Source organism: Barbatula barbatula (assembly GCF_947034865.1).
Source record: "Barbatula barbatula genome assembly, chromosome: 20".
Taxonomy (NCBI): domain Eukaryota; kingdom Metazoa; phylum Chordata; class Actinopteri; order Cypriniformes; family Nemacheilidae; genus Barbatula; species Barbatula barbatula.
In genome coordinates, this window is record NC_136783.1 from 17,466,257 (window position 1) to 17,493,886 (window position 27,630).

Here is a 27,630-nt window from a genome sequence, read left to right on the forward strand (position 1 = left end):
ATGGTATATCTGAGACATAGAACGACCTTTGTGTTGTCTCTGTGGGCATCGCTGTTCTGTGTAGCACTTAGGACTCTTCCCCTGGAGGCAGATGCACCGAAGACAACCCTGTTCGTCTGGAAAACAGGTGGGATGCTGATGTTTCTGTCTCATTTGTCAGCACATTTCTGCTGTCACCACTCACTTTCAGATTTGCATTTACTGAGAACGAAACTTTCATTTCTTTTGTCCCCACATGTCATTTTTTTCCTCAGTGAATTGCAAAAAGAGTTATGCTTCCTTTTACCACACAACAAAAGCATACAATAAAAGGCTTTAAAGAATCCAAATGAAAAAGGCCCGTACAAATCTGTTTCATGAACTTTATTCCAAGCTTTCTAAAGCCAATTTTGTGAGGCACAGACTAAAACGGACTTTAAACATGACTGGTTGAAAGATTTGATCATCACAAGTAGATGTAATAGATATAACTGGATATAATATCTCAGTTGTAACACAGAAGTTAGGAATTTCTTATTGGTTTGGAAGAAGATGTGGAGGAAATGATAACTGAAATCATAATTTTACTATGAATTAATAATATTGGTTTGTATTTTTGGAAATGTATACTCTATTCATGTATTAATGCACAGAAGTAGTTTGATATATGAGCATACAGTAATCTTTCCAAGGCTGGCAGACATGCACAGTTTGCATTTCTAAAATTCATCCACAGACTGAGCTGAGACGTCTGACAATCTTCTACAATGGTTTCTCTGTGGTCAGAACCAGTTGGAGAAATCACATTTTGGGATTATATAATCAAATGTGTGAATGACTGTGTCTGGTACAGTCAGTCAACATTCTGAGACAGGAGGCAATGCTCATTTCTCATCTGGCTTTAATAGAGAAGTAGTGAATGCAAAAACAGGAACACCTTCTGACCTGTTGTGTTTGGATAGTGATCCTTGCGGTCACAGTTCTGGAAGCAGCAAGGATGCACGTTAGGTAATTCTGAAATTATGGTTGAACAGGACGAGACCATCTGTCTGTGTTATCTGTGAAGTCTGATCAATCTTATATCCAGCTGGAGTGGTCTTCATGTCGCCATGGTAACGATTGTTAAGTGTGAGATTGACAGCTCGCATAGAACAGAAGATTAATGTGTGGCCCATTAACATTGTCTGGTGTAACCGAGATATTCTCTTACACTTTATAATCCAAACATTTCTCAGAAACAAACATCTAACGGTTGGTTTTATACAGCATTAAAGACTTTGTTTGCCAAAAGAGAGATGACATGAGGAGGTTCTGTGAAGCATTGGTCAGTCCACCGAGGCTCTGACCGTGTGTTTGGATCGAAGAGCAGCTCTGCAGGCCCACAGGGGTGATGATTTCGGGAATGTAAAATCGTAAATGCTTCATCCTCAAGGTGTGGGTCTGCTCCAGTCCTTTTTTATGTTGAAATGCTAATTTGCACATCTAGAAACACAGGCTGGAATTCACTACGAAGAATTTTGTTTTTAAAGTTACAACGTGTATTTCGTTTGTAGGATATTTTGACAGAAATGCAATAAAATATACATAACTGTGACTATTTAGCGTTATGTTTCGTTAGAGTTTCGTGAATACGTTATCTTCTTCAGCAGAGAGGCGAAAACTTGATGGCTTCTTTGACCTGTGAGAGCCGCCATAGTGCTTCGAAAGCGAGGGGTGGAGTGAGCCGTTTTTTATACGCTAAATTTTATACAATGAACTTTTAAAACAAAAAGTTTAAGATCAACTTAAACTTCTTAAAAGTATTCTTGTGTGTAAACATACAGTATGCAGTATATACTTAAAGGTCGGAAGGCTGATTTGGGAAGGCGCTAACTTTAGCCTGCTAGCACTGAAATTATAATCCCACCCTCTATGCGATTCGACGTCCAAGCCACACCTCATCCAAGCACATGAATTTATTTCGTAAATCCACGTAGCAAATTACAAACAAAGTTCATTAAATTCTTCTCGAAGAATGTACTGTATATACCTGTCCAAAAGGAAGAGAGCAACCATGGAATCGTCTTTCAGACCCTTTACTTGCCAGTCTCCATCATGTAAAAGCGGAACCGATGTTAGTTCCAGTTTTTCTTCTTTCATGATCCAGACGTTTTTTGGTAAAGAGATGTCCAACCAGCACAACAAAAGGATTTTCTGGACAGGATCACCTATCCTCCCTTTAAGTCTAGCGCTTTTGTGCATCATGTAATCATCTTTTGATGAAGCACTGCTGCTTTGATCAATATAGAAAATCATTTTAAGAGCTAAAAAAAATTGAAAACACTTCAGGTTATTGCCTTCTTTAGATGATAAGAGTGTGAGTTATTTACAACAGGCAAATATAAGTCCTATAAGAATAACTATTTGCATAGAAGAGAGGCGTGTTTGCTTGAGCTTCGGATCTCTCTTCCTCCTGTTGCTTCGTGTAATACAGTTGGCAATTTCTGGCAGTGAGAAATCTGTGTAGAGGAAGAGGAAACTCCTTTTGTATCTTAAAAGCACTCGGGCAACTTTAAAACCTAATATTAAACTTGCCTCCATGGATGAAACAAGATGAAAATTTACTTTGAAAAAATGATTTGGTGCTACTTTCATAAACTGATGCAATTTATATCAAAACAGGATTATTTCAAAAGGAAGACCGAAGTATGAGTTTTTAAGCAGAGAAAATGGGCTGCAATTGTCTTTTGTTTACTGTTCAATAAATTAAGTGCTAATTTCTTTCATTCTCTTGGTTTGATTGATTTTGCGAGGCAATCGAAGGAAATCAGCCCCACGTACACACACAAAGACACACAGCCTTGGCAAAGTCATGGTCGGTGGTGGTGTTCAGAAGATAAATTGGATTCTCGTTTAATCAATGAAACAAAGGAGTTCTATAGGAAAATTTGTTGAAAGTTTAGAAGCATCTCTGACACTTATTTTATCTGTTATGTACAGTGTCCCTTAAATGCGTTTGGACGCTATACTATATAATATTATATGATACTATAATGTATACATATTCCAAACCTGTAAACATTTCTTTGTTTGGTTAAACAAACATATTTGGAAGAAGTTGGCACCATTGACTACCATAGTAGAAAAAATTACGATGGAGTATGAATGTAGCAAAGTTCATTAGAAGGGAAGGAAGGAGGCGGGAACCGGAGGACATTCAAATAATAAAAATGTAATTAAACATAAACAAACAATAAACACGGAAGTAAAGACCGGCAGCCACCTCACGGTCGACTGCCGGCCATAAAACAAACAGAAACTTAATACAATGTCCGGGCACGGTCCTCTCTCGTCAAAAGTCCTGCCGGTCGTCCTTTTAATCTCCCCATCGGGACCAGTGCGCGCACAGCTGATCGCACTTATCATTCACGCCACCGGCCCCGCGTCACGGCTCTCGTCCCGCCTTCCTCACCACAATGAAGAACTCTGAAAATGTATTTTGTGTTCAACAGAAACTTATAAAGCCATTTTTCCTACTATGGTAGTCAATGGTGGCCAAAAACTGTTTGATTACTGACATTCTTTCAAATCTCTTTTTTTGTGTTCACAGAAATGTATACAGGAGAGCAAATAATTCATGACATGAACAGAATCATTTTAACAGATAACGTATGTACATTACTTTAAACTCTCTGCATAAACTCACTGTCACGCTGTATCCTTTCATTCCAGCATACGTTTGCATTCAAGATGTCACAATCCGCCAATCCCACAAACTCCCACAGACTCGTGACAGACCAAAAACAGCTCCATTTCCTTTGTAATAGGGAGAAAAGCACTGTAATTGCGCCTGTGGCCATCAGCAAGTAATTAATCTGTCATGAGCCCTATTGTTGCACCCAGGATACGACCGAAGAGTGTGCGGGTGTCAGCTTGGAACGTTGAGAGGAAGAAACCGCCCGTCTCGAGAGACCTCTGGGTCAGGAAATGTTTTTTAAATGTGTAAACAACACTAATGGGTCTAACGCTTTCAGACATCATAAATGGGTAATCCGATTTATTTCTGTATAAACAAAGGATGCTTTGTCATCTGTGTTAGATATATCTGTGTATATACCATTACTTGTTTATTAGCGAAACAGTCGTCGATTGTTTCCAAATATACGAATTACTGTCTGGCTTGGCTTAATGGGATGGGGTTTGGTTTAGTCTTCTGTTCTTGTTGTTATGTTCTGTGATTTATGTTCATGGACTGCAATACTGAACCAGTCCGCTAGGGATTGTGAGACACTCTGTTTCACGCTTGTTAAAACCAGAGTGGAACCAGTCCCGTCCTGCCGCTGGTGACTTCGCTTCCGATGCCCTCCAAATGACCTCAACTAATGTCGCAGATTTATGGTGGGACACCGCTGGACAGGATACTGCCCACATCTTAGTTCTGTGTGCCTCTCTTGGCCTGCTGCATTTCCATGACAACCATGTGAGTGACAGAGAGGAGATAGAGGATCCACTCCCCATGAGATGCACAGGAAGAACATGTCACAGCTGTGTGTATGTGCTCGTGATTCTTTCAATGTCATATTTGAATGAGCACATATCTAGATGAGATTTGCTACAGCACTTCAAAACTTGGAGTGCTACTTATCATTTTTCTTTTCCCAGTTTTCCCCCACAAAATGTCATACTGCTTTATCAGCTTTAAGCCTAGAAAACAGTCAGAGGAATAAAAATACAACAGAAATTGCTTTTCGTGGTGGAACATGTTTCCCTGACATTGCTTCAGTCCAGAGCGATTATTCCTTCATCAAAAGCCTTTAACCAGCATGTCAACCATCATAGCTCAAATGAAGCTTGAGATCTCAGTACGACAGGTTAAAATCTTACCTGAATCCCGTCTCCCCGTTAATTGATATTTGCATTTGGGCTTTTATGCAGTCTTTTTAATTAAATGAGGATAGAGTTACTGACACAATTTTGTGTTCTAATCTGATTTGATTTTGAAAGTGTTTTTTGCTGAGGTCTGTGGTCAGACTGTGATGATGTCATGCCATATGTGTCTCTGTCCTGCAGTATTTTCTGCCTTCACTCGGTGCATTAGCGGGGATTTGGTAACTTTAGTGACCTCACCAGTGAAGAAAACGTGGCCTTAATCTTCCCCAGAGGACGATGATGTCACGCTTTGTTATAAACATCTGTCATCCCCCCTCATGTCCTTATATATTATTATCCTTAATTATGATCAATAATTTATATCCTGTCTCTTTTGCTGCAGGTGTATGGGGTGTATGCATAGCCAGCGATTGTGGTTCTGTCGGGCTCCAGAATCGCTCAGTATGGTGCGTCCATTCAGAAGGCTGGAGTACACATCAGTCCAATTGCTTTCCGTCTGATCGGCCCCCACACCAGCGAGTGTGTGTGAAGACGTGCGAATGGCAGAAGGATCTGTTTGAATGGGGTTTGTCTCCTTGGGGTCCCTGCACCCCGACTCCTTTCCTTCCAGCCAATCGATGTGTGACCGCTCAGCACGGATTACAAAACCGAGAAGTGCTGTGTGTGAAGCGCACCAACGGCACCACGGTGAGCCCGCGTATGTGTGAAGCGTTTTCTTCGACACCCGAGCGAGAGCAGGCGTGTTTGTTGCCTTGCCCTATCGACTGCGTCGTCTCCGCCTTCTCTCATTGGTCCACCTGCAGCCGCACCTGTGGGTCAGCCCTCCAGCAACGCGTCAGGCACGTTCTGGCACCGCCCCTTTACGGAGGAACTGACTGTCCCAGCCTCACCCAGACACGCCTGTGTAACCATGACAACACCCGGCCCACCTTATGTCCCTCTGATCAACAGGAGTACAGTTACAGTTTGTGGGTGGGGCTCTGGAGCCCGTGTAGACTTAAAGTAAAAGCGCCTGTTGGAAAGACAACAGTGGACTTTAGTTTTGGGCTTGATGGAAATAAAGCAGACAAAGGGGCATATTTTGTCAAACGACACACTGGAAATATTCATCATCAAAATCACTATGATGAGAAAATAGGCCAGAAAGCATTGTGGGAAATCACAATTGGATATCAGACTCGGCAACTTCGCTGCACAAGGAGTGATGGGAAGAATTCAATGCTTAGGTGAGCATTCATTAAATTGATAAATGAAAGTATAACTCATACATACATCAATCATCCAATTATTCAGTTATGAAATACAGTTTTATGACCCCACAAATAATTCCCAAGTTCCAAATTTTGTTAAAATACAAAATTTACAAATTACTCCTGCCACTATTGATGTACTATTTACATTAGAGAACAAAACTTTATTCTTGTATTTACTTGTTTACCGTCCCAAAAGTGTCTGAATGTTATAGCTAAATGTGGATGATGAGAAACAAGAAAAGCCCTTTTCCTTTTTTCTGTTTAGGTAACATCCCAAGCGTGCTATACTTGATTAATATTTCATTCGATTTTAATGGAAATAGAACTTGTTGCTCTTTGACAGTCACAATAATAAGCTCCAGTGAGATCTCAGGAGCGCAATGTGTTGAAGTGAATATAAAAGATTTAGACACACTTCATAGGATCCGCACATGTTGTCAGAATTCCTTTGAGACACGTAAACCATATCTGTTATTATAAAAGGGATTTTTTCGAGTAGTTACAGAAGATTTTTATGACACAAGAAGCTCTCCTATGTACTTTTTCAAAGGCCCTGTTTCTTTACAGTCTTTGTTCTCATATCGGTCCAAACCTGTATAGCTTACTTTATTCTTTATACACGTTTCGTAAGACAGTATTGCACTCAATTCTGGTTTCAATATGTTTGTCTATATTACACCAAGCGGTTTTTTTCAATATGATAAAAGCATTGAAAACATCTTTCTTTAAAGGAATAATTGTCTTCTAAATGTGACCTTTGTGACAGAACATTTGCATAATTTCTGAAATTGAACCAATGTCAAGCAGATCCGGGAGCACTACATTATGTTGAAAACTTCAAATCACATTGGTTCTTGCAAATACATTTCGAGATTTTTCCTTAAGGGGTGAATTTTCTTTCAAAGTGATAGTTTACCCCAAAAATGACAATTCTGTCATAGTTTACTCAACGTCTTTTCATGTTAAACCTGTTAGTAGGCGAACACGGTTGTAACCATTGACTTGCATTGGTTTTGTGTCTATACAATAGGAGTGAATGGGTACCGCCGTTGTTCTGCTACCAACATTCTTCAAAATATCTTCTTTTGTGTTCTGCAGAAGAAAGTCGTACAGGTTTGAAATGACAATAGGTTGAGTAAATGATGACAGAATTTTCATTTTTGGGTGTACTATCCCTTTAACTAAATCTCCCGTAGCACAACTAACACATCTGACACTTAAGATGAGCATATAAATGTTTTAAAATGTGCACATAAATTATAAATCCCACCTGAGTTCTGTAATTCTTTCCGTTTTAATTACCTCATTACCAAGTGAAATTGTGTCACGCATTATTCTCTTATTGTCCTCTGCTTGATACCTTCCTAAAGGGTTCTGAAGCCGTAGTATCCATTTCATTGTTAGGTTTGTAAAGGTAAATGTTATTTAACCTCTATTTGTTTTCCTCTTAATATTCAAGCATGCAATGCAACAAACACTTTGTTTTCTAAGCAGCCAAGAACAATATTGTTACTAGAAAAAATGCTAATGCCGGTCCTTATTCAAGCCCCTCGATTACACAAAGTGCATTATAAATGAACATCATTTTAACATGTCTGCAGATTACATGATTTCCCTTGTGGTTTGCCAACTTTTCACATTTATATTAAGCCAAAACTTCTGAATAAATTGTACGCCCACAGACCACCCTAACTCTCTCTCTCGGGATTTCATAGCAGGCTTTGTCGTGTTTTGTATGCCAATATATTCAGGAGAATCAGCAACAATGTTAAATCCTTTGGAGAATGTTACGACATCTTGGAAATTCATCTGTTTATGTTGTTACCTTTTCTGTCATGCTAGCCAGAGGCTAAACACATGCCAACAGCTTCAGAACGAACAGATGAAAACTTTTATTAGAAAAGGCACCGATCACAGCACAAACGCCTTAAAGACAATGTCGTTTCATGTGAGTTGTTTTAGTCGTGAAGATTACATTTATACACATTTTAGTTGTATTTAGCTATAAGCTGTACAAAAGCGTAGCATCTCAAAACCAGAAATAAAGACATATTTAACCCAGTTAAGGAGTAACAGACGCCCACAAAATATCAGTCTATGTTTACAACACACTTCTTCATTTTACTGTCATAAATTTCTTGCTGTGACAATTATGTTGCTGTAATATCCCTCCAGCCTTTGTGACCATGACAACAGCCCGGTGAACTTCCGGTCGTGCGTGATGCCCAGAAACTGCAAAGTGTCTGATTGGTCAACGTGGAGTCCTTGTTCTAAGACCTGTCGAATATCCGACCAATCGCCAGGCTTCAGAAGTAGATATCGCAGTGTGAAGAGACCAGCCATTGGAGGAGGAGAGCCATGCCCCGCATTGGTGGAAACACAGCGCTGTAATATTTTGGATGACACACTGCAGTTTTGCCCAAGGTACGGAGGATGTTTTGGCAGAATTGCACCTCCAGTCTTGTAACATCTTCTTTTATGTTAAATGCAATTTCCTTGGCGAACAGATGCAAGCTGCATTGTCCTAATGTTAATTGGCTGGAAATTCAGGTATGGATGGAGGGTGACCAATTGGAATCCATGTCAGGTGACCCCCCTTTTGAGTCAACAGGACCACCGCCATAGCAACACCAGCATCCTGTGTGGAGGTGGGATGCAGACCCGAGAAGTATATTGTGTCAGCATCCATAACAACACAGCTGCGTCCCATAGTAAGATCATGGGATTTCTAATATAAGTAAATGATGGTTTATTAACAAGCATCATGTGTTTTTGGAAATAAACAAATGTGATAAACTCAAATAAGTGTTTTGATAATTAATGGTACACCCATTAGGAAACGTTTCCTAGACAGACAAGATGGCTTTCATTTGATTTAATCCTTTATGGGATGTCGAGGCTCAGGGCAGAGAGTGCTGACTGCTGACTAAATCTTTGATTTAAATGGAAATCTGTGGCCACACAGCGAGAAGGCGGATTTGAATTACATTTATTTTCAAGCGAACTTCTATTAGATCTCAAAAATGCTTTTTATACAGTTTGGAAAACAATTTCGACAGCGGAGAAGCGTTATGGTAAATCATTCTCTCTCAAACTGCTTTTGTATTTCTGTTAGTCAAGAGGCCTGTCGGGAGGAACTTGTGCACTGGACCTTTACCGCCCTTGGCACAGTCTTGCGCCATCCCCTGTCTGAAACATTGCCCCCTCAAACCTTGGACACCGTGGGGACCCTGTCTCCATGACAACTGCTTAGAACCTCAAGGGAAGAGAGGTGAGAGACAAAATGCATGCCATTAAACCTTTTCACACATTTCCAAATCTAAAGTGACCTCACTCACTCAAACGCTCATCCGTGTCGGGGGGACAAATTTCAAAGGGAGGTTGTGTCTGAGCCTGAGCTGTAGCCCCGCCCTCTCTATGACGCTAATTATTTATGCACGCTTTGAAACCTCTCTCTTCAAGTATTCTTTCTATACTTTGTGATGTTCTTTCTAATCCACAGATATTTAAATTTGGCCTTCAGTATCTAACTTTAAGTATTAAGCTACATTGTAGAAAAACAGTATCTGCTGAAACATTGGCATTAGTAAGCGAGTCACCGGTTGAATGTGGTCTTCTCTTAATTGTTATTTTCTTCACATTTCTTCCGTTATACATTTTCAACACCCTACTGAGCAACCAAACATGTCTAACAATGTGAGGAACATGTCTAACAATGTGGAGAGAGCTGCCTGATAGCACTTCAATTCATCTTAAAAGCAGAGATGACGTCAAAGGGAAGTCAATCTCGCCCTTTTTCTTTCTAGCACCTAGCAAAACTTTAATATAATACGTGCGATTTTTATGACCACAAGTGCCGTATTCTGCAGTTAGAGTATCCAGCAAAACCTTGACCTACTGATAAAACTGCCTCAGTAGAAGGTTTGTGTGGCTTCTGCACAGATGCCTTAAAAGGATAGTTCACCCAAAAATGAAAAATCTGTCATCATTCACTCACCCTCTTGACATTTCAAACCTGTATGACTTTCTTCTGCAGAACACAGATGAAGATATTTTGAAGAATGCTGGTAACCGAACAACGATAATGCCCATTCGGTTACCAACGTTCTTCAAAATATCTACAGTCATACAAGTTTAAAATGACAAGAGGGTAAGCAAATGATACGAGAATTTTTGGTTAAACTATCGCTTTACGATTGCTGGCATATTTGTTGCTTATTTTGTATGCACATGCTGTGATTTTTAGGTTTCAGAGTGAGGACTCGTTCTTTAATCAATGAGTCTTGGGTGGAGTCGCACAGTTGCCCTCATGTCACCGAAGCAATGATCTGTGATGACCCCATCTGCTTCCAGTGGCGGGTGACATCACAGGGGCCCTGTGTTCCTCATAATGGATCGTGCGGTTCAGGAACCCAAGAACAGACTTTGGAGTGCTTCTCTGTCACTGGTGAGCAGCTTACTTTTTTTGGCACCTTTGCAACCCCCTAGAAACACCCTAGCAACCACTCAGAACCTCATACTGTAGTATTGTGACTTCTCCATGAGCAAGCATCACTTACATCCTTTTATTTATGGAATTTATAAATTGTACCTTGGATTCCATAATGCGCATATACATTTTCTCTTTTATCAAGATCAGTTCAGTGCGCAGTTATTTTTACTTGCATAAACAAATGATCAGCTATCTACGTCAACGTCTCACCTGCTCTGCTCCCAGTGGACATGCGGTTTATCAGCTAGATTTCTGTCTTCTGACAGGTTTGAGATCAGAATCTTTCCCGACGGACTGACACATGTCACAATATTTCACTGTAGTTCTGACACACACACACGCACAGAGACAAGGAGCCTGAAGAATCCTCTGAGGTTTGTTACAGTACTGTCTAAATGTCACTCATCTATGACAAGTGTCACCGCGTGTGCTGTCCATCATCAGACAGGGTATAAGTGTTCTGTAGAGGGTTACCACATGAAATAATGGGTGTGGACAATAGAATTATTTGAATATTATCTATGAATTTAATCCCAACCAATATCATTACAGTATATACAGCTGCTAAAAAAAGACAAAATTTGTATATAAGCACCATTCTAGATGTATTGTGGCTATTCCTGTGTCTGTTGAGTTTCAACAAAATCAAACCTCAGGACTGACAAAGTCGTCCAACAGCTAAATGAAAGTCTGACAGCATGACATTAAAAAACTATGATAAAAAATCTACCATTTTAAACTCTGTATGATATGAGTGTTGTATTGCTTAAAGGTGAACATGAACTTGTTTTCTTTGCAGTATTTGAGGTCTTAAAGCAGAGCATCATTTCAGTTTTTTCACGCGTTTCTCCTGTTTTCATTTTCTGCAAATAAATGCAAATAAAAACAATACATTTATTTGAAATTGGGGAGAAAATGTGTCAATAGTTCTCAGAATGAAACAAAAATGATCATTTAATCTAAACACATATCTATAAATAATACATTTTATAATCGGAAAAACAGATTTTGACATGGTCTCTGAATTTGTCCACAGCTGGATATAAATATATTATTTTGTATGCATGTTGCGTAGTGGTTCCTGGAGATAAAGTTCGGCTTTGAGAATAATTTAAAGAGGCCCAGGACAAAATGTATACAGAAAGGATCAACAAAAATATGAATTCATGAACAATTTACTGCGTTTTGTTTTTTTTTCAATGCATTTTTTTTATGTTTTATTAAATTCTCTGAAATGCTGCCTTTTTGCCTGAAAATTGTGTCCAAGGAATACCTAAAAAGCTTAATTGTTTTTCTATTTTGCACAATACACTTCATAATTTGATGGTTTAATTCAATCTGCATTTACTTTTGTTCTCAATATAATAACAACATGGACAAAACATTTCATTTAGGTGCTATGTATGAGAAAGATCGACCCTCTTTGGTGGATTTAGTTATTCTAGGTGTTATCAAAAGTCCTGAGTTTTGAGATCTTAGAGAGCGTGATGTGGTGTAGTGTGATAGAAGCTCTGTTAGGTAGGTAGGGGCTAAACCCTTTAAGGCTTTATAAGTGTTAAAAATAACGTTTAAGTCAATACGATACTTAATGTGTAGCCAGTGAAGGGTTGATAACATTGGGGTCATGTGATGGTATTTTCTAGACCTGGTTAGAACTCTGGCAGCTGCGTTCTGAACTAACTGTAGTTTGTTTATTGAAGATGCAGGACAAGCACTAAGTAGCGCATTACAGTAGTCAAGTCTTGAGGTCATAAATGCATGAATGAGCTTCTCCGCGTCAGCAACACGTAGAATATTTCGTAACTTAGCAACATTTCTAAGGTGGAAAAAGTTTTTGTGACATTTGAGATGTGATTTCGAAATGGCAGGTTGCTGTCTAATATAACGCTGTCTAGTATTTGTTGGAGTAACAAGACATCCTTCAACTTGCAGGTTATAATCCGAAATATTAGTTTACGTTTACGGTTTAAGATCGGTTTATGGTTTAAGATCATGGGTTCAACTCCCAGGAAACCGTCACCAGACTCGCAGAGGGCTGAACGAGCCACACCACAATAAACTTCCGTAATACAGTTTAATGGAAAACAGAAACCACAGGAACAGTCCACAAACGAATCAGGTAAGCAATCCACAGGAACAACAAAGATGATTATATTCAATATTAAGTAGACCTGACTAAAAACACAGACCAAAAATTTGTCTATATAGAGTCCCGAGTGAACAGGCTGCAGGTGTGGGTACAATCAAAGATGGTGTGGTGTGCAGGAGGCTAGGTGTAGCTAGTCCATGGGGTTAAAGAGTCTGTTACAGAAACACACAGCCACTTGAATGCACTGTATGTCACATTAAATAAAAGCCACAAATGCCTAAACGCATTTAAATGCATAAATATAAACAACTAACGAAATCAAATGACACAATGTTTTATTGTGTAGGTGAAAACACTGTGCGTTTCTATAGTAAGATTGGTTTTTAAATGCCGTTTGAAAAAACGTCTGTTCTATCCAGCGTAGGCGATCGCTGGGCATGACTAGACATGTTGAATATTAGACGTATGCATTAACCCCGACAGCATCATCTGCCCAGCATGCATCTGGAGAGTTCTATAAATACAAAGTGAACCTGAAATGCCAAACCCATTAATGTGAAGTGCGGTTGACCCGAGCATATATAATACATTTTTGCAGGAGATTCTTGCTGTAGAGTGATTAAGTTAAACTCTGTTAAAACCCAAATTCATGCAGAAACATAACGGGACATTATAACTGGAAAAATGCACTGTTTATGAAGTGTAGCTTACATTTGGAAAAAACACTTTTTTTAATGAGAGAGAGTTATTGCAGTGTACAGAAATGGTTTGATGGTTTTATAGCTGTCGATTCAGATTTTGTGATTTGACTGCAAGTCTGATACATGTTTACGAGGCAGTTCCTGCTATTGATTTTTTACTCGCTATAAACACTCCTGCAGTCCTGCTTCACTATAAAGCACTTTTTAATGTTCTAGGTAAATCTCCGTCCACCATAGTACATAGACTATTAAATAAACCACAACAAAACAATTGGCAGGACGGTGATTACAGAGGTCATAAAAAACATAGTGTATTAAGAGCTGTGCATCTTCAGTCTCTTGTGCATGGTATATGATTCAGAGAGATTGATTTTTAGTGCAGAACATCAATTGTAGAAATGTTGTCCGTCCTGCTGCTGCATGAGATGTAATGAAGAAATGAACTACTGCAGCTCGATATCTGATTCTCAAAGGAGAGTCTGTTTCATTACTCGGCTTTTATCTTTTGTTTTATCTCACAAACAACCTGAAGAACATCATCTACCAGTTGCATCTGTGTATCCGTGTTTTTTGTTCATTCCGATCTGACAAAATAAGAAAATGTTTTTGTTGTGTGTTGATGTTATTTTAGAGGGTTGGAGGTTATACATAAATGTAAGGCCCCAACAGGGTGATCGGCACTCTTGGAAGGTACATTTCTCTTGTATAATACTGAAGGGCTTCATTGTGTGTCATACAAAATCAGATTAAATGAGCGAGGTATTGTGAAATTGACTGTAAACACACCTGACCGGTACTTTCTACAAATGCAATCTACAGTTATAATATGAATGAATGAAAAACTTTTCACTATTTATTCACCCGTTTAAAACCTGTATATGACTCTTTCGTCTGTGGAACGCAAAATAAGATATTTTGAGAAATTGTGTAAAAAGAGACAAGACTAGACTACTGTACATTTTTCGGACTGCAACCACAAAACTAAATGACTTATCATGACATATTGATTCGACGTGTGTGAAAGTGAAGAGACAACAAAATCATGGAACTAGCCTAACAATGTGGAAGATTGGTTGCCAGGGACAACGGTCAAATGTAGCCTACATCTTAAAGTTCATGGTGCAAAAACATCTGAGCACAGTTGACCAATTATAATCAAGCGTCATGTAATAAACCGTGGTATTTTGCTGTAGATTTCATTAGCAGATGATTATTTTCACGCTCTCTTTTCGTGAAAACGAACAGTTTTAATGTTGCTTAATCACGGTCTTTGAGGAGAGAACGGACCCCTCAGAATACCCTTAAACAACTTCTTTGCATATTTTTCTACTGTAATTATAGAAAACTGATTGTTCAGTGCAATTTTTATATTTAAAGTATAATTATTATAAGATAAGTGGCACCCGAGATATTTCAGTTATTTGACCAAGCCTTAATATTTATTTCAAGATTGTTATTAGTTTCTGCTGGTGAATTGAATTGAATATTTCCTTCTAGTACTATCAAAAGCTAAATAAATATGCTCATTACTGGAGAAGAAGACGGAATAAACTTTTCATACTTGATGCATTTAATCTACAGTAAATCTGTTCTCGTTGTCTTTGTTTTGCAGGTGATTCAACAGCCTCTAGTGAGCTATGTCCAGGTGATCCTCCTCCAGTCCAGCAGCCGTGTGTGATGGCCTGCCCCGGGGACTGTGTGCTGGGACACTGGGCTTCCTGGTCTCCATGTTCACAGTCCTGTTCTAATAAACATTTGGAGGGAAAGCAGACTCGCTCGCGGCCCGTTCTGGCTCTTCCTAGGGAGCGTAAGTCCACTCACGTTGAACAATTGGTCTGCAAATGTGTAGAAGAAGCTAACGCACTCATTTAGATTCAATTAAATTCAATGACACATTATTATATATTTGGTGCGTCTTAAAATTTAATTGACCAAAGTCATTCAACATAAACCACAGGGTTCCCTTCATGTTTGAAAAACTACAGGTTTCATGCATGGTTCATGATATGTGTTTTTAGGAATAGCTCATCTCAAAATCAGTCGTTTTTTACTCACCCGACATGTTAAACATGTTTTAAGACCTCCCGGCGTCTTCGGAACACAAGATATTTTAGGTGACATCCGAGAGATTTCCAGGCCTCCTCATAGACATCATGCAATAGTTGTGGTCAAGGTCCAGAAAAGTACTAAAGCCATCGTTAAATTGGTCCATTCGCTCATAGTGGCTCAGCTGATTTTTTTTAAAGACTGGTTTTGTTGTCCAGGCAGGGTCACATTTAATAAATCTTTGTCCTGTCATTAGACATGATTATTTTATGCTGGTCTCCATTAAGCAGCTCTGTCTCATCAATTATACATGTTTCACATTTGACACACTCATTATGGATGTGACCTCTTTATGACCCAGTGAACCCATGGCCTTTTCAATACACATCTATATCCTTTTAATGCGTTTTATACGCTATAAATATGAATCGATATACTTATCAAGTGTTAAGATAGATATGTATGTACAGTATCAAGTTATTGTGGAATAGACATAGGTTAATAATTAAGTAACCGAAATCGACTTGATGCAAACTTTAGCTTTGCAAATGCATTACTTGATAAACAGTAGTTTGGTCAAAATATTTTTCTGTTTGGTTACAGAAGGCAAAGCTTGTTCTCTATCTTCTGAGCTGGAGCAGTGGAGACCCTGTGGTACACACTCATGCACAGTGTACTACTGGGATACTTCACCTTGGGATGCCTGTGTGCCAGAATCCATCGCAAATGGGGATGAGAGGAGCAACACAGACCAGATGGAGAATGAAGCCACATGTGGTACTGGAGTGCAAATGCGGCAAGTGACCTGCAGAAAATCTGGAAATGGACATGTTGCACCAAAACGGTAAAGAAATATCCGAAATGCTTTAAATTAGATTAATTGTTTGTTCTAAGTAAATTTGACAGGTTTTTAAGGGGATTGCAATGGCATGTATTTCAAAAACTGCTTTAGAATAATATGTAATATGTCAAATGAGATCTCTATGAGGGAGAGTAATTATTTGTTTTCATCATTTACTCAACCCCATGTCATTTCAAACCCGTATCAATTTCTTCTACAGAAATATTTTGACATTTAAATGGAAAATTATCTCTTATGTCACACATTTCTCAGGAAAACAAGCCCTCGGTTATTAAATCTGTATCCACTTTACTTTAGCTGTCCTGAATCATCTCGTCCTGAATCGATCCGGTCTTGTGCTGCTCCTTGCAAAATTGACTGCGTCGTCACACCTTTCAGTGAATGGAGCCCCTGTCCCACTTCTTGTGTACTGGGTAAACATACAATCATTTCTACAATCCATATATGTTCACCTAATTCATTCTCCTTTGGAGCTGAGCTCCAGGTTTGAGGATTGACAGTGAAGTGAAGTATGTGGTGAGAGTGTCAAATTGTCGAGAAATGTTCAACTTTATGCAGATGTGTAGAAACATTTGGCGACAGCCAATTACTGTGAGATGGAGGCTGCGATGCCAGTCAAAAGTTTCAGGTGTATTCGTCGCTTACATAACATCATAATGTGTTGGTATATTTAATATAGATTTTAAATTCAGTCTGTGTAATATCGGATCGGTTTCCTATTTGCCGGTTTAACATCTATTGTATAAACACAAGTAAGCTTAAGGGGATAGTTAAATTCTGTGATCATGTACTCAACCTCTAGTCATTTCTTTTTTTCTGCAGAACACAAAAGAAGATATTTTGAAGAATGTTGGTAAACGAACAGCATATTCACTTCCATTGTACGGACACAAAACCAATGCAAGTGAATGGGGTCCAGTTAACAAGATTTTTCAAAATATCTTCTTTTGTGTTCTGCAGAGGAAAGAAAGTCATACATGTTTGAAATGACAAGAGGGGTGAGTAAATGATGACAGAATTAGCATTTTTGGGTGAACTATCACTTTAATGTAATAAATCTCTTCAAGATTTGTTTTTGGCGGTTGTCATTCTTCTATTGCAGATTTGGATTGAAAGTTGACATTTTGCATTTCTAGGTAAAATAATGTTGACAGTGTGAATTTATCAACTTGTGCAATTTATCAACTTGCACTTTACACATAATCCTGTTATCCAATATCTTTTTAACTGAATGTTGAAAAATAATTTGATCAAACTGGAATTCTATTTGATCTTCTTTCGTACATTAGTGAATGACACAGCCTCAGCTCAGTCACGTCACAGGATTATTATCCAAAGACCTGCAAATGGAGGTCAAGAATGTCCGGACACTCTTGATGAGGATAGAGAATGTGAGCCGTCCCCTCTGTGCCCAGTTTACAGGTAAAAAACTGCAAAATATCACAGAATGTTTATAAGACATAACGGATGAGCCAAACCCCAACATGTGTTTCTGCTCACCTATGTATCCTGGCAGATGGCAGACCCACCGCTGGAATCAGTGCATTCTGGTACCCGATTCAGTGAGACATGCTGTGGGCGGGCCCACAGAGCCATGCGGGATGGGCCTGGAGGTAAGAGGTAAGTGATGGATTTAATGTTTGATTTGGAAAGTTCTGTGAGGGCTGGTTAGTGATACCAATGTAGTTTCTGGTTTCTCAGCTGCTTAAAGAAACTTCTGTGTATAGACAGTTGTAAAATATCAGTGAGCATCCTTTAGCTGTGTTTGCCTTTGGAGTTACACCTGAGATCTCAGTCCCCTTTTAAAATATCCCGCTGAGCCTTCCTGAAAATGTAAAAGCAAGTTTCTGCCTATCAAGACACAGCGGGATCTTTCGAAGCGCGTTTCTGCATCCAGCAAGTACACACAGTAACCCTAGCAACCAAAATGTGGACAGTATCTACAATTCAGAGCAGTTGGCATGGTGTTTGGGACCAGATTCTCTGCATCACTTTTGGAAAGACTTGCTTTAAAAATCATTTCACAATTACTCACAAAATTCATTATTTCTTGACATGACCATGCGAGAAAAAAAATGTTTCTCTCCTGTTTTCTTCTCATCTGTAGTTGTGGCATGCGTCGGTGCAGATGATGCTCCAGCAGACATGGCTGACTGTTTGAGGTGGGAAGGTGTGATGCCTGTACAGGTGAGGGAGTGTCAGGTGCCATGTAAAAATGAATGCACCTTCACTTCCTGGAGCAGATTCACCCAGTGCCAAGGCTGTGGAAGTTGGCGCACCCGAAACCGATCCTTGATAGGTAACGCGTGCATTCACCCAGGGTCAAAATTTAAAACCATAAAAGTAATAATATTTTAGTTTAGTTTATTCATTTAAAATGTTCTTAATCCATCCATCATCACTTATCTAACATCCTCTCTCATTTCTCTCATCTTCCCCCGAATTCTCAGGTCGCAGTAAGAAACGCTGGCGTTGTCAGCAGCAGGTGTTGTTTCCTATCCAGGAGAAAGAAGCTTGCCCCTGTTCTGAATATCACGCCCAGCCTCGTGGTCCTTGGTCCCCTTGTTTGCTCCCACCGACAACAAACCAGGCTGAACATCCTTTCATCCTAGCAGTTTACCAGCAAGGCCAAAAGGCAGTCCAGGACTGGCGAGTTCAGAGAAAGGACGGCGAATGTGGGCCTGGAAAGCGCTACAGAGCCCTCGCCTGTCTGGATTACCAAGGAAGATTGATGGAACCAGATCACTGTAGCAGCTCCGGTGATTTCTAAGTTTTTCTACTGTATTTATGTATAGCTGGTCTAAAAATAACCTGTTAAAGGGCTAGTTCACCTAAAAATAAAAAGGAAGATATTTGGAGGAATGTCAGTAACCAAACTATGGGGTATCAAAAATGATATCTAATATTACCATTAAATGCTATCAATTATTCAACTTTAATAAATATAAAGTTAACAAATTATAAACTTACATTTATATCTATAAACAGGGCTTAATACTGTGGCCAGTGGTTTTCCAAAACAACTAACGAAAATGTTCACATATGCAACTCCTCACTATATTAACTTCCTTAAGTGTATCAAAAACGTTGCGTGAAAAAACGATGTGTGAAAAAAGACTTTTGCATACCCACACACTCACTCACAGCTCTTTCAATCAGATGACACCACCAGCCTTCTGCTTCAAGTAAAATTAAACCATCTTTTACACCACAGACGATAAGCAACTTTGTAAACTGTATAGACTGTACCATGTTACGTGTTAAACTGCTGCTTATTCATTCAGAGCTCCACATTTTATATTTGAAAATGAACAAATTACAGAGGTCCAGACCCCATATCATAATGAAAAAAATGAACTTAAAAGAACATTTCAAAGCATAAAATATAAAAAATATCCAGGATAAAGTCACAATCTAATTATGAGATTCGAAGCATCAAAGTAGTCTTATAGCCATAAAAATGGCTAAATAAAATAGTAATGTGTGTTTATTATAATTATTGGTTATCTGATTCGAGATACACTCCTCAAATTTTTATATATGATCAATTGCTTTAGTTTTTTGCACAAAAAAGTACCAGAAATAGCCCTTTTGAAACCTTAGGTTAAGTCGTACTGATCCAATATTAAAGATATCGAGATTAGATTTTCACTGAATGTTCTGCACTGAAATTTTTTTTATAGCTGGGTTTTACAGGGTCACGTGTTATGAATCGTTTAACTATATTGAATTGTATCTATGTTGTTACAGGTTATGAAGAGGAAATGTGTCATGTGCCCTGCTCTACAGACTGTAAACTGAGTGAGTGGTCTCATTGGTCCACCTGCAGCGCCTCTTGTGGTGGGGGTGTAAAAGTTCGCTCTCAGTGGCTACGAGAAAAACCTTTTAATGGAGGCCGACCCTGCCCGCAACTAAATTACAAAAATCAGGTGAGAACCATATTTTCTGTTTTCTGCCATCACTTGCATTGTCACTCTTTTTCTTAAAGAATTATCCAATCGATATTAAAAAACCTATAAAAAGAATTTGAGACATTTTAAGACATTCTGATCACAAAAACGTATAAAAAATATACATGCGCGCGTGTGTTCATTTCAACATTGTATATATTTAAAGATTCACAGATAACTTAAACACTAGATGTGATTCACAGAGGACATGACGGAGTGTGTAAACCTGATTCATTATTCATTTGACCTCGCTTTTGGCTGTTCCCTGGGCTGCCCACTTTCAAGCCATTTCCCACTGTTTCTCAATCACGTTGTGCACTACAGTAAGTCAGGACTTTAGAGAACAGAGGTCTACTGGGACTGAAGCTCTTATCCTTTCAGCTTTTCCTCGTGTTCAACTCTCTTTATTTTACATTCCATCGGGGCAGGTGTAGCAAGAATTAGAGTTTCACGAGTCTGAACTGTAGTCTGGAAGCGTTACCTATCTCACTTTCACTAGAGATGAAGCACAAAATAACCTACCCTACCTGAAGTACTGGATGAAAAGTTAGACACTAATGAAAAAACTTTCTCTTCTTTTCTTTTCATTTGTTTCTCTTTGCTTATCTGTCCTTTTTTACGTATTTCACTTAACTTTATTTTACTTTCTTTTTATTCCTTTTCTTTTTCGTTTTTCTTTGATCCTTTCTTTTCTTTCCTTTTCCTTTATTACATATTTCCTTTTTCTTCATTCCTTTCCTGTGTTTTATTCCCTTTCTTTTGTGTTTTGCCCACTGCTGGTTTGAATGTCTACAAAGGCTCAGGTGAGTACCCAAGCGTACCCTTTTGTTTTTGTGAATGCTTCTCTGTACATTGACATGTTCTCTTTTTATTTGCACAAATGCACATATCTACATATGTTGCCATTAATAAACCCGGTTGTGTTGTATGTGCTCAGGTGTCTGAGGTACTGCACTGTTATTCTAAATGCAGTCAGTATGTGTGGGATGCAGGCTCCTGGTCCATGTGTGTCACAAACCCAACAAACACTAACAAACCTACAACTAATACAACACCAGGACAGCCTGTCTTCGGAAAGGGCCTGCGGACTCGCAAAATTCGGTGAGCTCATCACAAGGACGGCCTTTGTCATCATCTCTAAAATCATCAAAATATGAGACAGTTTTGCTATGTGACGCTCACTGGATCTAAGTCAGAGCAGAGGTCAAATCAACGCCAAATAGATTCATGGGTTCCATAACTCTGAAAAGAGAAGTGAGGTCATAACCCTTCAGATGGAAGTGTAGTCAGAGAGGATGATGGGATACAATGGGAAACATCATCTGAAGTTGAATATTTTGTGGTTGTTTTTGCTGTCACCATCACCGAGTCATGTTTACTTTTTCATTTAAGGTGCCACCAAGTTTTAGTCTTGATATTTCTTTTCCCCTGACTGACAGTTGTGTAAAAAGGGATGGACAGAACCCTGATGAGAGTGTGGACGACTCGCTGTGCAACCAAGAGGAGCGCCCAATCACAGCTGAGACCTGTCAACTGCCATGCCCAACCCACTGCGTGACATCGGAATGGAGCCAATGGACCAAATGTAGCGTGGTCAGTTTTATTGATGTATAGATAAAGATGGTTGATAAATGGATCCTTTAATGTCAGGATGGAGGGATGGCCTGTTTATTGCAACATCTATCTGTGCTATCTACAGGATTGTAATGATGGTGATTTAAGGTTGAGGAGTAGAACTGTATTAAGATGGGCAGAAGGAAATCATACCTGTCCTGATCTAAACCAAACTCAACCCTGTAACAATATGACCTGTCTCAAATACTCATACGTATATTCAGGTAATGCTAAAATATTTATGCTTACTCTTCTGCTTAAAAATCTGCATGTGTGTGGGTCTGTTGTTAGCATTGTCCCCACAGTTATAGTTAATCCTAAAATAAAATCTAAAAGAATTAAGTTTAAGGGATAGAAAATATCATCAGTTCAGTAAAAAATAATGTCAATGGAAATGTCCCCACTAAGATACAAAAACAGATGTGTGTGTGTTTTAAAGACTGGAGTAGCTGTCAGATAGGTGAAAATGCAGTATGCGGCAGGGGGATTAAGAGTCGACTCCTGAACTGTGTCCGCACTGACGGAAAGCTGGTGGAACTGAGCATGTGCAAAGAGGTTCTCCTTCATCTTTCATAAATAAAATCGAGTCATCAAAACTTCTAACATAATGCACTTATTTGACCTTCTCTTCTCTTTTCTAGTTGGGTCCTTCACGTGGAAAGCTGTCTTCCCCTTGTGAGGTGGGCTGTCCTGTAAATTGCCTGCTCACAGAGTGGTCCACCTGGTCAGAATGTTCGCACACCTGTGGAAGCCAAAGTATGATTACTGTCTAATAAGTATTATATTTCCATTCGAATCCGTGGAGACAGACAAAAAAATATTACTGTAATACCAAGGTCACTTACTCCCTCAGGTCAAAATCACTTTAACATTTTGGTCACTCCTCTCTATGGGATTTCATTATCAGTTTCATTGAACTTTAGATTAAAATCATTTGTATGTTCGCTTACAAAAGTCACAGCATACCTCTCCACAACAAGCCCTGTGATGTCAAGTTAAGTTTAATATCTTGTAATAAGCGTTTCGTACAAATCCCTAACCCTTCGTGTGAGCAATAATAGCAGGCAAGCATCACTAATAATATGTCCCATAAAAATGAATCTAGTGTCGTTGAGAAGATAACGCACACTTGTGAGCTCTGTCATGCTGCTTGGAGCCCGTCTCTCTTTCCAGCTATTGTTAGGGCTTTAATTAAAAGCTTTAATCAGTCTCATTTATCTCAATCCAAGGCCCATGAGTAAACTGTTCCTTGAGCTCTTATTAAACCTAACCATGCAAAACTTGCTCGTACCTTAGATCCTGATCCAGTGTGTATACTTTTGCATCTACATATGCCAATGTTTGTGTGTGTTTTTGCATTTTCCAGGTCAGATGACACGCTCCCGGATTGTTTTACAGTCTGCTGGAGAGGGAGGTCGTCCGTGTCCATCTCAGCTCTCGCAGACTCGCTCGTGTCCCATCAGGCCCTGCTACAGCTGGAGGCTGGGGGACTGGAGTCCATGCAGGGTGGAGGTATCGATTCAGCCATTCAGATGGAAAAACAGCCTTTTCACTTCGGGGACATTTAGATGATAAATAAACATCCTGCTTAAAATGTCTTTATCCGTCTGTCTTTCCCTCCAGGGCGCTGACTGTGGTGAGGGTCTAAGTCGGAGGGAAATGTCCTGTGTGGTGCACTGGGGTTCTCTCTCAGGTCCTCCTCAGCCTGTCCCTGTAGAAGACCAGTGGTGTGTGGTACATTCCCAGAGTAAAATCAGTGAGATTGAGTTACAGCAGCCCTGCACGATCCCTTGTCCAGGTTTGCACCTGCAACACATTTGTACACAATATCTTGACAATAATGCAACTATGCGAAAAAATGACACTTTATTCTCTTCTTGATGAAGATATTGAATATAATTAAGGATATAGTGGTTTAATAGTGATGAATCCGCAGCTTTAATTAAGCACATTTGTTTTTAAGAGCTCCCTGCGATTGTTCTTTTTCATCTCATACGTCAGGTGAATGTCACCTGACCCAATGGTCAACATGGAGTTCATGTCAGCTGCTGTGTTTGGATGGCCGGAGTTTTGAGACTTGGGGTCGACAGGCTCGTTCTAGAGCCGTAGTCACACAGGTGGCTGAGAACCAAGACACATGTCCCAGTCAGGTTTATGAGACACAGCCATGCCAAGGTATGAAAAGAAGCCGATACAGAGACATGACATATCTGGGTTAGAATTTCCAAACCTAGGAAAGGCTTTCATTTTGGAAAAGCAATGGAAAAGTTGGATTTCTATAATCAAAACTTTGCAGAATCAACTAAACAAAATAATCAGTCTAAAAATAGCTCTCTGCAAATTCAACATCTAGAAATGAATTTATATGAAATCATATCCAATAATATTCAGAAAAGACAAAAGAAGAGTAATGGAAATTCATTAGTCAAGGCTTGAGAACCTTGCACACATTCACAAAAAGCATTGCCAAACTTCAGAAACGTACAAAAGAAAACAACAAGTACTGTATTTTGAGCTTGTTGGGTTGAAAGCTTATTTTTGTCATGAGTATACCTTTCCTTTACAATACCTGCTTTGAGTGGGTTTGTTGACAGGTATTTGTCAAGTAACAATTCTTCAGATCTAAAGGAGTGAACCTTTCTCTCTCCTCACCTTCACAGTTGCACAGCTGTTTTTTTGTAGACCTTATTTTCTGTCTGCCTGAGAAAAAAGCTGCGAGACTGAGAACTGATAGACAAGATGTTGTTTGGCCGCTAAATGCACTCTAGCGTATTTTTGTCTGTCGCCAGGTGGGACCTGTCTCACTTATGAATGGATGACTGGTGACTGGAGGCATAACCGCAGACTGGTGTGGTGTCAGCGTTCTGATGGAGTTAACGTCACAGGTCATTAACATTTTACCATTAACAGAGATGCACAAGTGCAGTTGCTTTATTCTTAAATCTTATAATAAAGCAAAAAATTTTTGTTGTGTACGGATGTATTGTGCAAACATGGTAAAAGACAAGAGAATAGAAAAAGCTTGTTCACTATTCAATCTTTCTCTACATTAGGAGGCTGCATCTCCCAAAACAAGCCCTCTGCTTTTAGACAATGTCACCCTCCATGTACCAAACCATTCTCTTTCTGCACACAGGTAACATTCAAAGAAAATATTTAATCATTATTGCACATATCCATTACAAACATAGCAGGTCATATTATACTATGTATTTGACCTCAAAATTCATAACATAAAAGCAATAAAGTAACTCGCTGATTGAAAAATGATGTAACATATACCCGTTACATACTGTGTTATCAGCTGACTACATCTTTTTGTCAAAGTAAGTGAATAAATATGTTCATTATTGCATATCATGACATGTCACTTTATCTCACGTCTCCAATTGTACGACACAGCACATTTCACAGTCTGAGCCACGCAAACCATAGTTTCTGTTTTTCAGAGTGGAGTTTGTGGTTGTGAGAAAGGTTTCACAGAGGTCATGACCTCTCACGGTTTCCTGGACTACTGCACCAGAACTCCAGGGTTGGACCAAAGGAAAGCAGATGTGAAGACGAATGGGAGGCATCCTAGACCAGAACATGCTCGAAACAAGAACCAGATCAATGATTGGGCACTGCAGCCCCTTGGGCCAGGTACTACAGCAACCATGTGCTCTAATATCAGATAAATTGTTTGATAGATGGCTACTAGTCAAATGCCAGTTTTCCCACATCTCTAATGACACAGATTTGGCCTTAATTTGATTCTAAATCAACTGACCAAGAAAACTGACCTTCATTTTTGCGTAATTCTAAACAGGCACTGTTATTTGTGTCTCCTCATCTTGATTGACAGATGGGCGTGTAAAGCTGTGGGTTTATGGGCTGATGGCTGCTGGGTTCGTTCTGATTCTCCTCCTCATTCTTATGTCCTTCCTCTTGTGGTAGGCTTTCTTTTACCTGACACAAAACAGATGGTTAGGCATTCGATCGATGGATATTTATTATAAATTAGTTATATTAGCTTGTTCACCAATTCAATGTGTACTAGTAGGCCTACACATAGCATTCCTACTTTGCAGACTATGTTTTTGCTTGATACTTGTGACACAATTTTAAATCCTTCCTCATTTTTAGGATTAGGGTAAAATCAGGAAACCACTGATTTAATAGCTATATTCTGCCCTCTAGTGGTTCAAACCTGGAACAACATTTGCTTCGTGTGTCTCAGCTTGTTTTTGATTCGTTCTCACTAACTTTTTTGTTTCAGTAAAAACACAAAGGACAGTCCCAGCAGTTGTCCCCAGAAGGCAATGTCTCTGACATATGATGGTGATGTGGATATGTGAACTCTCACTAACAGTGTGAATGCAATATTGAAGCAATCTCAAATCAGTCTGACACGTTTTAGTCCACAACATGGATGTTTAAAGCACACATGCAGAGCCAGACAAAGAGCCAGACAGAGACAGTGTTTATGTTTAAACACAGCAGAAAGAACTTAGGAATGTTGAGTATGTGCATTTAGGACAATTTCATGTAACTAAGAATGTGTCATGTGTTGTCCGTTGTGTGTATGTGTGCATTTATGAGAGTGAATGGATTTGTGTGTGCATGTGTGTCCGTATGCTGTGTATGTTTCTTGATGTGTAATGCTATTACAGTCATGGGCCCACATGAACTTTACATCTGCAGAAATGTAAAAAAAAATGATTAACTTTTATACACATTTCCTGCCCCTTTATTGTTAGTATTACAATTTACGCTGTTTAGTGGTCATTTTTTTACCACTAAGACTGTAAATTATTTTCTTGTTTAGACTCATTCCATACAATTTGACAAGCTTACATATTAATGATCCCTAAAAGGGGGTTTTATTGATGCACTATGTTAGTGCCAGCTTAAGTGCCATATTTATTTATTTGTTTTTGAACTATCTTAGCGTTTAAATTCTTTAGATTTTTCAATATTATCCTGACCAGTATTGAACTGTGGAAAACTTTTATATCCATGATAAGAAGTTAAAAGAATGTTCGTGACCTTCTCTTTTTCTTTGTGTATGCTGTAAATATTTTCTATGTGTCTTTGAGCGCTTTATAAATAAATGTAAACCTTTGTAAATCTTTGATGCGTGATGCTTTAAATGAGTGTCATGTTTTTACTGTGGGGCTCTTTAACTTTCCTCAGTCTTCACAGTTATGGAACAGTGCTGCTGTCATTTCTTATCAGTATCAATACACCGGGCCAACTTTTATGAGCCAAGTCGAGATTGTCATTGTCCCTTCGTGAATTGTGATTAGTATTCACATTAGCAACAACAGATGAGATCAAATTAGGGAAACGCAGGTGTGATGAAACTGCAGGAATACCCACAAGCCAGTAGGGTGCAGCATGACACAATTAGAAAAGGCAGTGTTTGTGGAAAAATGAGCAATGTAGGTTGATTGAATTCTTTGTGTTTTTGTAAAGGATCTGATTTTTGAACATTCTGGTGATTTAACTGCACAAGTTAATTTGGAGTTTTTGTTTTGCACAGGTTGGTTTTCCTATTGGTCTTGGTAGTATATTGTGTTAGCAATGCAAAGGTTTGATCCAACCAAACACTCAAACGGATTAAAACTATGTATTGATTGAATGCACTGCTCTTTGGATAAAAGCATTTGGCAAATGCATACGTAAAACATGTATACAAGCCTATGTATAGAAGAATTTCTGCCCCTTTAACATGAGCTTACACATATCTAGAAGAACACATTGGTCTAGCTTGGCCCTTGGAGTGCGAGCCCA

The 27,630-nt window shown here is 39.1% G+C and overlaps 1 protein-coding gene across 1 annotated transcript; it reads left to right on the forward strand.

Moving 5' to 3' along the window:
• thsd7bb (thrombospondin, type I, domain containing 7Bb) lies at positions 1–26,192 on the forward strand (the record flags this gene model as incomplete). The annotated part of the gene is made up of 27 exons (XM_079483808.1): positions 1–127; positions 5,231–6,074; positions 8,277–8,525; positions 8,652–8,812; positions 9,217–9,372; positions 10,348–10,548; positions 14,996–15,190; positions 16,033–16,273; positions 16,589–16,704; positions 17,581–17,713; positions 17,808–17,911; positions 18,399–18,590; positions 18,742–19,050; positions 20,042–20,220; positions 21,179–21,342; positions 21,681–21,834; positions 21,941–22,079; positions 22,295–22,410; positions 22,497–22,611; positions 23,222–23,367; positions 23,479–23,653; positions 23,857–24,030; positions 24,645–24,740; positions 24,909–24,991; positions 25,305–25,497; positions 25,700–25,787; positions 26,114–26,192. The coding sequence occupies 27 exons, from the start codon at positions 1–3 to the stop codon at positions 26,190–26,192; spliced, it is 4,929 nt and encodes a 1,642-aa protein (XP_079339934.1).
• Positions 26,193–27,630: the final 1,438 nt, after the last annotated feature.